This window comes from Ammospiza nelsoni, chromosome 2 (genome assembly GCF_027579445.1).
Source record: "Ammospiza nelsoni isolate bAmmNel1 chromosome 2, bAmmNel1.pri, whole genome shotgun sequence".
In the NCBI taxonomy this organism is placed as follows: Eukaryota; Metazoa; Chordata; class Aves; order Passeriformes; family Passerellidae; genus Ammospiza; species Ammospiza nelsoni.
In genome coordinates, this window is record NC_080634.1 from 47,052,337 (window position 1) to 47,065,778 (window position 13,442).

Genomic DNA, 13,442 nt, shown 5'->3' on the forward strand with positions numbered 1-13,442 from the left:
TGTACTTCTTCCAAACTCACTTAATGAGAACATTTATTGAACTATATTCTCTGTCTGCAGCACAAATTACCCTATGTATGCACAGGTAAGAAGAGTCTTGCTCTACTGCCCCTTCTTGCTCTTCTTTCCTTCCACACTGAAATAAGCAGAATCAATAATTCTCACAGTCTCCCTCACCTGCCTTTACCTGTGTCTCCTGCCTGGGGACACAGAGGGAGCAGGACCAAGCAGCAAGGAGGGCAAAAGGCTATTCATATCTGCAGCAAGGCACGTACTGTATTATTTTAAATATGCACACAAATATTTCAAATTTCCATTAGCATACAAATATTTAAAACATTTGTAAGCAGCCTGGAAGACCAATTCAGCTAGCAGTTCAAAGACTGCATTCTACAGTACTGCAATAGCTGCTTTATGCAGTGTTTTTTCATGCAATTTTACACTATATAAAAATATCGAAAACTTAGTAACAATAAATAAATTTAGTAGAATAAATCCTTTTATAACAAATAATGAACAGTAATGGTATATTTTTTTTTTTAAAAATAAACACTTTAAAATGACCAGAATATCAAGAGCTAACAGATGCAAAAAGAATTACAGTAAACCCTTTTGGTTTTTACATATTTTTAGATTTATTTTCTCTTCTACCTTGCTTAAGTACACATATTTATTTCAAGTGGGAAAACACATTTTGCTTGGGATTAGGCTGTACACTGAGGTATTTAGGGTTTGGGGATTCTTTGGAAGAGGTGTTTTGTTGGGAATTTTTTTTTTCTTTCTTGCCTTTATCTTTACCGATAATAAAATTAATATCCCTGTCACACACAAAAAAAATTGATTACAGTGAATTAAGGCCAAAAATTGAAAATACCTTAATCTCATCCCATTACTACTAATAGATATGTACTATTTCATTTTCCTTTACCATGGTCTTCTGTTTGGTGCTTCTCTGACTATGATGCACTCAGGTTTAAGACTGGATTCTCACTAGTTTGATGAGAGGCTAACAACCTTAAAATCAGCTGTTACATACTTACATGGTGTGTGTACGCTGTATACGGTTGCTGTATTCAGCCACAAAATGAAGTCCTGCACATCAACTTCATAAAAGCAACACAAAGAGATATATCCAACTGCAGTGATCGCACCATACAAGCCAAGAATTTCAAAATATTTTTAAAACATTAATTCGTTTCAGTTTTTCTGCTATTCTTTGGCCATCTGCACAAAACTAAATTCAGTTCCAAAATCCAAGACATGAATGTAACTGGTATTTCCACCTCTTCTATTAAAAATTAGTTGCATTGTGGTTTTCATGTAGAACAAGACTTTAAGTTATTTCTGTGAATCTGTTGCAGATATAAAATTAAACCACACTGTTCTCACTTTTATTATGTTACTTTATTCCCTCTCTCCCATTTTTTTGTTCAATTTACATACAGGAATCTCCACACTTATTCCTGTTCAAGGATCTATGCAGTTTTTACTTAAAGTCAAGAACAGCATCTTTATTCTCACTGCAATTCTTTCAAGTCAAGCACTTAACATCCCACATACAGTCAGCATGTAAATTCAAACAAATTATACAGCTATGCTTTACTCTACAGAAACTGAGACATAAAAGCACACTAGTAACTCTAGGAACAATGGAAGCTCTAGACAAATCATTTACCCAAACAAATGGAAAAACCTTATCCACATGTGTATGCAGTAACACACTCCAGTTCCTTTTGAATCTCGTATCTCTTATTATGAGCATTTTATTCTCCACCCAAGGGACCACATACAAATCACTTCAGTTTTTACTCACATTTACAAAGTTGCTTTTCTTCTTTCATTGTGATTTGTGTGTACAATAATCTTTACATTAGAGCAGAGGGGTTGTTAAACAGTTTTACCTGTAAGTATGTTGTGCTTATCTCTGAATGGTTTTCCAAATAGCTCCTTCAATTAGGAGAAAAGGGCTGCTGTTCCAAACAGAAGAAACTTCTCACACTGCTTTTAAGAGTCAGGCTGAGGTCATTATTAAGGATGCCCTCCAAATTTCAATTATATTAACTTTCAGGATATCTTAAGGAAGTTCAAGATGGAAAAGACCTATTAAAATCTATCCCACTGAAAATTAACACAATGAAGGTTTGTTTCCATGCATTTAAAATCATAAAAAAATAGTTTTCATTAAAATTTCATGTTCAGTTTATTTATTCTACAAGTAATATTTTAGACAATTTTATAACTAGCTTCAGTATTTCATGGATTGCCATGAAAACACACCTGAAATACCTACAGCTACAATTTCTAAAATACTTTATGGGAAAGCACATGAAACCATCAACAAAACACACTAGACTGGTGAGATGGCTAAAACTACTTTACAGTGTATCTGGAAAAGTAACAAAAGGTAACATTAAAAAAAATCAAATGGGAAAAATTTTATCTGACATTCGGTGTTCAAAGGTTTTAGTCAATTCTCTTATTATTACTAAGTTCTTACATTTCAGTAAGTGAATTTTTAAGAAAGCAAATGCCTTCAGGTTACTACTGTTCAACATTTGCCACCAAACTAGCACTGAATATCCAATAATCTAAAGTATTGGATTTGCATTTCTCATAGGTCACACTCACTCCCTCCTTACCACTGATGAGTCAGGAAAGTTTGGTCCAATATTCCCTCATGCTAGCGTGAGCTAACAGCCCATGGAAAGCACCAAACTCCAAGATGGGCATCTTATTAACAGCACAGTGTCATATTAATAATTTGAGGGCTCCTGAGAAGACAATTAGATTGCATTGGAAGTATGTGCTCTCTGAAGTCCCCCACTCCTGGCCACAAGCACAAGCTAAGAAAAGATGCTGCATGCAGTCTCTAAAATGACCCATGGATTTGCAACATTTCAAATCTCAGGAATGGGATTTAGAACCCCATTCACATCTGTGGTCCAACATTAACTGACTCTAGTTGCTACCCTGCATTCTGTGCCAATTCAGTGGTTCAATAATGCTGTAGTTTGACTGAGGAAGGGAAAAATCATGATCCAACTTCTAAAAAATAGATAAATTAGGAAGTCCCAAAAAATTTGTTTCTGCAACAAACTAAAGTAAAATGAACTTCATGCCACCAGAGCACACCAGATAATTGCTGAACATCTCACCTCCAATCACATTTTCTCCCTTCAAAAAGGCCTACAGGGTTTTGGTTTTCATTTGAGAATCTGCCTTTAGATTGGTTATTTCAGCATTTTTGAGCCAAGTTATCTCAAGGGAGATTGCAACTGTTTAGCAAGACATAGTTCATAAATGTCACTGTGTTTGTAGTACCTTACAAAGTATTTGTAATGACAAATTATTCTATATCTGAAATCAAGAGAGGAAAAGAGAGAAATGAATTTGGTGAATATGGCGGCATACTTTATATCAGAATGCTCCTCAATAAATGCATACTACAAAATCCTACTGGCTTATGTTTAAAATTTAATTATTTAGTTCATACAGTCTTCTTGCCATCTATTTTAAATTTTATTCTAGTAAGAACCTCCCACTTATATCTTTATTTACAACTGCATAAAAAAACCATGGACAACAAATAAAAGAACTGCATGTCAGGAATTTTCTTCCCAGGTAATTCACAGTAGTTTGTGATTTTCTTAGGAAATTAATACAGTAAAGTATATTAGGATCACCAGAAAGTTTCCCAAGATATCAATGTGCTTTATCTAATGAGCACATTGGTCAGAACAGTGTCTAACTTACATGGAATAGTAAAGCTTTGTTATCTTTAAGTACCAAAATTGTATCTCACTGGAAAATTTGGTAGTTTAGGAATATGAAACTTCAGGAATAATGTAAAAGCTCAGTAAGTACATTATAAAAGTAAGTGCACTGTAGTTGGCAGATTCACATATATTCCAAGCCTACTTGTTTTAGCATAGCATATAGCAGAGTGTCAGGACTTCACTGTACTTTCCAGTCAAACAATGCAAATGTAGTTAAAAACTTGAGTACCTGTGTACACAGAAAAAATGATAAACTGCTCCAGGATCAAGAAAAATTAATCACTTTAGGAGAAGGGCAGAACCTTCACACAAAAATACTGGCTGGCCACATCTACACATTTTAAAGAAACAATTTGTGACCATTCCTTTTTCAATAAAATTACGTGTTTATTTTATAGCTAGGATCAGTTTCTACCACATTTGGCAAAACGAGAAGCATTGCCTTTACAGTTAAGCCAAGCAGCCTAAAGAAAACTTTTAAGAGCTTAACATAGCAGCATATCATCAGCTACAAAAGGCATTCTTCATTAACTCCTTACAATCTGCCCAAAAATATATTTCAGTATTTATTTGTTAGGACTTGGTTCACAGACATTTAAAAATAGATTAAATTATTTTCTGCAGTAAGGACAGCTGACAAATCCACTGCTACCATGCAGCAGAGCCATCCAAGTCAGAGGTTTACAGGAGGGGCAGGTCACAACTGTGGAATGACAATCACTAATGTTAAATAAAATCTAAAATAACTTTCAAATACATGCAAATCTCTACTTGCTATCAAAACCACAGTGCAACAAACATGCACTTAAAATAGCATGAAGCTGGCACAGAAAGTATTAACAACTTCTGAAGATTCAGTGTACTTAATGTTCTTCTGAAACATACTCAGATATTATAAGGAGGAGGGTTTACATAGCTAAACAAATATACAGGAGCTGGCTAAAAGCCTGAATAACACAGCCTTTTCCTTTGAAGAAAATGAACCAACATTTTGAATGCAGTTTAATTTGTACTTAACACATGTTCCCTGTACAGCTTTACAGTTGAGAACTACCAATTCACCAATACTTCCTTAATCCTCTAAAAAAGGTCACGTACAAGGGCAGGAAATATTAATAAAAAGTCATCTCATATTTAGACACCTTACTAGATACCAATGTAAACTGCATTTTCAACTGCATAAGGGACACTAGACCAGAGAGTTTAACTAGTTGCCATACACAAGCCCTAGTTCATAGCAGTGAAAAAACAGTAATTTTCCCAAATCTTGATGTTTAGGACCTTTTAGTGTGTAAAGGAAAACCATTTGCAGTTTGGTTGAGGTTTACTTTAAGAATGAGTGCTATAATGTGATACATATACCAAGGAGAAAGAGTATTCCAGAATAAAGGTAACTCAGTATTGCATTACAAAGTGTGGCATGTGTTAAGTCAAGCAAAAAATGGCAACATTAAAGACAATATAAAGGAAAATGCTTTGCAGATACAGATGTCACAAGTGAGGACCTACATACTTAGCTTCACTACAGTAACTCCTGAATTGTATGAAAACAGTATCTTAAGCCATATACACGGGCAATTTAAGTAACAGTGTATTTCCAAAATGTCAGCAATACTGCAATTTTCTTGTTAACCATTTGCTCAAAATTCAATCCACCAAGCCAATCACTGTCACATTAACAAGTAACACACAAGCCCTCTCTGCTGCTTGCATCTCATGCTGAGGTATGTATATACCATCTGGATGTTATTAGGGCACCAGGTTATTTCAAATCCGTTTTTAACCAATACAGATAATTCACAATTCATGCAGATAAAATTTCATTATGTCTACCTCTGAAAATGTACGTGAACTGATAAAAAAGATCACTACTATTTTACAACTATTTTGCCCAGGAAAAAAAGTAACAGTAACCAACCAATATCCCTACTTAATTGCCATTACAGGAATAGAACCAATAGGTCTTTTCCATCATCTTCCAACACTGACAAAACAAAATCATAATAAGCTTCCTAACAGCTTTACTACCAGTTTTATCTTAAAACTTAAGCAGCAAACCTACCCTGAGAGTTATGCTGTAAATGGGATTTTCCAAATTCCTTGCTCTGTAAAACTTTCTGAAGAATAGTCATGTGCAATCCTTCCAAATACGTATTACTCAACCAGAAGTGAACACTTATTTTCACTGAAAAACATGTATTTGCTTCCTAATTAAACAGTTACTCATAACAGACATGTTTTTATTCAAACCAACCACTAGGGAAAATGTATACTTATTAATAATGATGTGCAAACACAGAGGAAAGCTTTTGACCACTGTGCAGAAATGTCTCCTTCCTTGCAATGGGAGACACTTTAACCATCAGCAGAACACACACATGTCACAACCAATTTTCTCCTCTATAAATATGGTTTAGGTAAATTCACTCATACTGTTATGAATAAAGCATACACAGAGATTCCTTTCCAAATTTGGTTTTTTTCCCTCCCCAAGTTAAATTTTCTAATAATTTGTCTGACAGATAACCTCTGTTGATAAGCCTACTGTGACTAAGTTTGCAATGGTGGATTGAGATGCAAGGACACATCATCGTTGAGAACACTTTGTATAAAATTTTATGCTCTTTGAAAGTCAAAACAAAAGCAGTTGTGTTTTAAGTTTTCCATAGTATGTACTGCACCATGCAGTTCAGCTAAACACTATTAAGAATGGAACTTTCTTGACACATAGTAGAAACTACATAAAAATTAAAATGATGCCACTTATAATAAAGCATAAAATTATTCTTACTCAGTATTAGTAACAACATTCCCAAAATCCTTTCCAGTGATTTTTGTTTTATTGTAATCAGATAACCGCACGTTTTACAGCATAGTCACACATTGCATTTTGCTGGAGTCACAAACACATTGCCTTACATAATGATCCGCATCGTTTCTGCTCTATACTACAAAGCCTATGACTGAATACAAAAAAAGTTTTACAAAAGAAAACTGTTTTAAAGACTACAATAACAATAGAACCGTTTCCAGGTAACAGCTAAAATTATAAAGGCATATCACTGTATAATTTTACTGGAATTTCTAAAACAGTAAGGAATGAATTAAGGTTTAGTATCTGCGACGCTTGTTAGGTCCTTCAAAGTTGCCCCCTGGGTTTCCTCTACCAAAGCCACCAGGTCCACCACTCACGGCACCTACACCACTCATTGGCGGCTGAGGAGTTTCAGAGCCCGTTCTACTAACCAGAGGTGAACCCATCTGGGATGGGCCTCCTTGAGGGAATCTCTCATTATGCTAGCACAAGTCCATTTGGAACATGTCAAATGTGAGTTACAACAAAAATCACAAGTGATGTTGTCATGGAGTTCAGCAGATAGTCCAGCAGAATCAGGATCACACATAGAAGGAAGAAAGGAGCAATTCAATTAGTTATTATGGAAAAAGAGCTGGAAATTAAAGAGTGCTAATGTTATGCTCCAACTTTGTAAAGTAAATATAAAATTAAAAAACAATACTTAAGACCGACTCTGGTGCTGAATGTAACTTCATCCTTACAGGCACATCTGAAGCAATACATATTCTCTATGTAACAGAGGAGACAGGAAACAGTTTTATATCTGAGCCCTACTGTGCCTTACATAGCAACTACAAAGCTTCTCCCTTAAATAAATTAGACAGAGAAACACTGTCAAACTAGGAGGGGAAGAAATCAGCTTTTGTATTTCTAGACACTGCATTTATTGTTTTAATAGCCTTAAGACTTCTATACCCACATACATATGGATATTTCAAGTCCATGCTACCTGGAGTTAGCCTTTTGCATGGCACTTGAGAGATCTTTAGTTAAGGCTTTTAAAATTCTGAAATTCTGTCCAAACAAAACTACATTAGTGACAAAATGCATAATTTTGGACTATTCCTAGCTTATAAAAAAACTCTTATGTAACTAAGGTTCATTCTGAAATATCAGTGTGAGATAAATTCCAACTAATATTCCATATTTACTTTCCTTGGCTCTATGATTAATATTACTAAGGGTATATATCCTCACACAGATTTATTTGCTTAATTTCTAAGTAAAAAAAAAAATCCATCTGAGCAAATACAGTTCAGTATATAAGTGTTTAAAAATAGAACCCCACATGGAGAATTTTAAACTCAACCTAAACCTTAAAAGCATAGATACATGGTACAATCAGATGTGGAAATAATTTATCATTCACCAGTTAAGGACAGTCATGCTTTCAGAATAAATTCCTTCTGTACAGAGATTACATCAACTCCCCAGGTGTTCAGAGTTCAGTGAGGACATTAGGACCAGCACTTTATTTATATGCCTGAATCAGAAAAGAATTCCTCTGAAAGCCTAACTGCAGTGACAGTAGTAGAGCTCAGGAGCTCTGGAATCTGCTAATTTATAGATATATATATGCATACATAACTAAAACCCCAGCATTTTATCCACATAGATAAAAGTACATGCAACCCAGATCATGGTTGTATATATGTGCATTATTTCAAGTGTAACATTGTGTATGAGAATTGTTACTTCACTGAGCTGCATAAAGACATACTACTGAGCTAAAGCACCTTTAAATCTGTAGCACTGGGTAAAAACAGTTTTAAAATTATCTTAATGCATGCCAGTTTGTTAGCAATGGATATGAAATTCAACAAGTAAGTTATTACATATCCCTGATCCCTTTTACCATTCGACTTTTGGACAAACAGTCAAGTCCTCCTTCCAATAAGGACCCCTCTTCCCAGCCAACAAGAAAACTGCTGTAATTAACTACCTACATTAGTAAGTGGGGGAAGCTACTTTTAAAATGTTACGTTCAAAGACTATCCAGGTTTCAAAAACTGCAGTGAAACAAAAAGGGAGAATGCTACAACTTTCCCTTGGAGGCTTCAGAAAAATATCCAATCAAAACCATGAAATTTGTAATTTATACAGCATATTATTCGTTTCCCTCAGTGGCAAATAACTGTTACAGTGTTTTAGTAGATAGCCCTGAAAGGATCTTTAAGTGTCTTTCTAACAACAGCAATAATACAATAAGGCTATGCCTTTCTGTAGGGGCCTGACCTCCCAAGTTAAAAATTTTCCAAGACCAAAATGAAGAAAACACTAAAATCTAATTTATCCTTCAGAAGCATGCATAAGAAAATGAAAGGAAAAAGAATTTTTTTAAACATGCATTTTGAAGTGTCAGTTTATTTCCTACATTTCCATACCTGGAATGACTTTTTGTAGAAAAACAACAGTTTAAGTTAGGTACTGTGATTTATAATACCACGTTCTTTTCCATATACCTCTTTTTCAGAGTCTATATAATCACAAAAGATGGTTCTCAAGGTGACCAGTAACACAGTGGTCTCCAGCAAAAGCATTTCCAAATTCAGTATTTTGTGAATAGCATGCTCTCCATTTTGTGAGTAATGGCACAACTGATAAAATGAGCTGGCTCATATGATGTGAAATAAGACTCTCCCCTTTTCATCTGATAAAGACCAAACCCACAATGTATTTTGTGCAAAATCAAAATCTCATTTTCTTCTATGGAACAAAGGATTTTGTTCTAACTTCCTTATACAGATTGCTCAATCACAGACAGATACTGTTGAGAAGGTATATTTAAAAAAAACACAGCTACAAAATGCTTCTGTGTTCCAACAAAATTGTAACAGGCTAACTGTTAATACTATGTATTCCATTATATCACACCACCACCAATCTAGTATCAGAACAGTACTGAAAAATATGTAAAAGTCAGATTTCAAATTATACAGTTGTTTCTCTACATAAGACATTACAGCTAGGAAAAGTGACTGGCTATGAAAATAAAGCAAGAATGGCTAGTGCTTTAACTGCATCCAATGGCCTATCTGCTCTTGATCATAAATCCCAGACACATAGAAGACATTCCCTATTACCAGAGGCAATTGGGCAATATTATTTTTCCTGTATTGATATAAGAATTATCAACAGCTGTTGGCTACCAATTTTCTAAGTGGCACAATTACTGTCAATCTCATGCGTTTAACAGTGTTAGAAAAGAAATACAAAGAACACTAAAGTCTCTTAAAAAATTAAATAGTTTACACAAAGATATCTTCACACTTTGCACCTTCCAACATTTAACTGTTCATCAAAAATACCAACAGGCTAATTCACAGAATTTAGTTTTACTAAAGAAAATAACAGCAAAAGTCTAAACTTAGAGATTTTTGTTCCCTAAAGGAAGTAGGATTTTCACAGTAATATAAAAAAAAATTTCTCTTTCCGGTTGTAAATTATTTGCATGAAAACTTTTTATCAATTACTTTTAACAGATCCAAAACGTGTAACAAATTCTTAACTCAGCGTGAAAATACCTTTGGTAAGAAAAATGGGCCAAGAGACATGACAGCTATTCAAAGGAATTAAATTTGTGATACATTACCACTGCTCCATTATCTGGCATCATTGGTGTTCCCATATTTGCAGCTCCTTCTGGTCCCATGGAAGGACCAGGACCCATTGCAGGGCCAGGTAAAGTTCCTCTGTTGTTCATATTCATACCCATCATTGGAGGAGGGCCTTGGTTACCAGCAGGTGCTGGGCTAAACGCATCTATGCAAAACAATCTATACTTAGAGCTGTCCTATCTTAATTTTACAAAAACAAACAAACAATTTACAATATTTATAAAGCCAAATGTACAAGACTTCAAATACTTGGAAAAAAATATATTCTTTGAGACTGTACATTTATCTCAATCATCTGCTTTTAAACAGATTTTAAATAATCTCTATTATTCTGCATTACATAATTTGCCTCATGTATTTGAAAATCCCAACCTTTACAGCTAAATATAGCTGTACAGTTTCTGTACAGGAATCAAAATGTTCATACTGCATCTACATGGAGTATCCACACCACAAATTTGCAAAAATCTCAAGTGATTTTACAGATATTGGCAGCTATAAGGCAACTTGGCTCTTTAGGGATCTTAACAGATGAAATGTACATTTGCAAGAAGTCTTCCACCAGCAGTATGTTAATTGATATAGTGTACAGTAGATAAGACTAAAGGTCTAACAGCAATAACAGAGATGGTACTCAACTTCACAATAAATTTGCAATATAGAATAAAGAACATCTTGCATTTAGTTGTCATTTCTTACGGTATAAGTACCAGAAAACTAAGTAGTTTTGTTAGAACTTGAAAAGACAGAACAATCTCTTCCCAAAGTCTGAATCAAAGAGGTAGAAGGAAATCTTGAAAACATATTCTGAGGAGATCATTTAGCTGTAATATTACACTAAGAAGTATCACTCTGCCAGTAGTCACTAAGCTACTGAACACATAGGTAAAAATGCCTTAATTGTATTTTCATGTGTTGCTATAATAAAACACTCTACCCACCTAACATCTTACTATTATGAAATACCAACTTCAAGGCTGGTCTTGATGCATTCCTCCCATTCCCCACAAAAATCCATCCTCTTCAGCCCAAAGTATGCGTCCAAAATTTGGTAATGGAAGAAAGCATACCTTTGGCATTTAGTGTACACTTTAAGTATACATTTTCATAATATAAAGAAATCTGACATGTTGCTAGACTAATAAGCCTGTTGTTTATATCTTAAAAATAAATCCTCTCACTTCTCACCACAGCTGCACTTTTTTAATAATGCATCTATAAATACCCATCATTCAAAGGAGGCCACTTCACACAGATACAGTACTGTGACTATCTGCAGGCATGCAAAATTACATCTCAATTATTTGCCTGGAGAACACCATGTCACAGCAGCCAGTGAAACCATGGCATTCAAGATATTGCTGCTAAAATTGAAGACCTGGGTTTGATCATATATATGTTAGGCCAATCACAAACTCCTTAGCAAAAACAATGCATGCCACACAGCAGCACATGAGAAGTGCTAAACAAGTATACTACAAGTGACAGAAATCCTGTAATTTTGAAAAGTAGAAGTCTTTGAGCTTAGTAATGAAATAACCTGTAGGCTCCTCCCTATAACATTAAGTCAAAGCAAAGGTCCACTCATGTTGGATGCTTCTTACCTATCCATACACATGATCAGTTCATGTAGCAGGTAGAACACTGGGCTACAATTCAAGAAAATTACAGGAGCATATGCTCTAAAATGGTTTTTTACTGTCACCCATTGAGTTAGATACAGAAGGAAAAGAAGTCTAGACTGCCAATATAAGGAGAAACCTTTATTTTCAGAGGCACTCTGCGGGACTATCATGATGGTAGCAGCACTCAGGTGCATGCAGTAGTGCCATTAACTAAATGCCTAATTACCTGCTATTGGTTTGCTTATCAGCCTAATTAACCTGAGCCAGGTGGCCACTCACAGGTACTGTCACTTATCTGTCAACTGCCACAAAGTTCTCGCGCTCCATATCATACATATGTACCCAGGGTGGCAGACAGCAACTCATACTATCAAACCTCTAGAATTCTGATCCTGTTTCAGGCAGAGTCAGATCTGAAAGGAGCAAAACTACAGAGTGTAATGCAAAGAGAGAGTGGGGCCCTGCATACTTTCAGCAAGAGGCCACTACAATAGATGAGCTGTAACTCAAAGGTCCTCCTAAATCCTCCTATCTCCAAAGCAGACCCTAAGAGCTAACCACTTAATTGTCCTTTGTTTTTGGTGGGACACTGATGTGAGGAATTCATTTACAGGACCGTGTGCTCAGCAACAGATGGAAAGCAGTTATTAGTGTTCATGCCACAATGCAGATACTTAAAAAAAGCCCTTTTCTGCAAACTGAAGGGCTGAAAAAGTCCACTCTAAATGTCTGAAATGCACCCAACAAGAAAGTCCATCAATGCAGAGATGGTTCCCCAAAAAAGTCCCTTTTTTACATATTTAAGTTCATAATCTGCACTTAGCACTACAGATCCAATTAAATGCTTTGATGAGGTATACATATTTTCTAAGAAACTGTCACAGAAAGTTGTAAAAATGAGCAGCTCTACACAAATCAGCACTTATTGAATCTGTCATAGAGGTACTCTGCTTTCTAAGAAAATTACCATTCAGGTATTTCAGTTATTAGAGATATTCCAGCTCACTCCGTCCCACATTAGAAAAAGTCGCAAATGGCACATGTAAAGGTAAGTTAAAAATAAAATTACAATTCCAATAGAAATATTAAGAAAGGTGGCTACTGTCAACAATTAAAGTTCTACTATTTAAAGGTCTACTGTAAGGTTTTGGGGACAATTATTTTGGTTGTACTAATGGAGTTAATTGCTGGGAAAAAACCAAAATCCCTATGATGAGTGAACTTAAAATCCAGCCTCTGCAGAAATAAATGCTACACTTATTTCCTATGTATATTTTAAAGTAGCAGTTCAGTGTTACTATAGCTTTTTTGGGGATTATACAATTTATTTCTAAAAGTATTAAGTTTAAAATCAAGTTGTAACACAAAACTTAGAAAGCAAGACAAATAATCACTGTTAAGAACTACAGTAAATACACACTTTAAATCTGCACATAGAAAGAAATACCTTTGGCATTTAGTGTACACTTTAAGTATACATTTTCATAATATAAAGAAATCTGACATGTTGGTAGACTAATAAGCCTGTTGTTTATATCTTAAAAATAAACCCTCACTTCTCACCACA

General features: G+C 35.0%; 1 protein-coding gene across 3 annotated transcripts in view; it reads right to left on the reverse strand.

Moving 5' to 3' along the window:
• PSPC1 (paraspeckle component 1) overlaps positions 1–13,442 on the reverse strand; it is a 58,900-nt gene that overhangs the window by 16,494 nt on the left and 28,964 nt on the right. Inside the window, exons 8-9 of one of the 3 annotated variants that reach the window (XM_059494029.1) lie at positions 10,226–10,395; positions 1,383–7,073 (exon numbers count right to left, since the gene is read on the reverse strand). The exons of the other annotated variants lie outside the window; for them this stretch is intronic. Coding sequence (XP_059350012.1) covers positions 6,888–7,073; positions 10,226–10,395 — 356 coding nt within the window. The 3' untranslated portion in view covers positions 1,383–6,887. Of the gene's footprint in view, positions 1–1,382; positions 7,074–10,225; positions 10,396–13,442 lie in introns of those variants that run through there. 3 annotated transcript variants of the gene reach the window in all.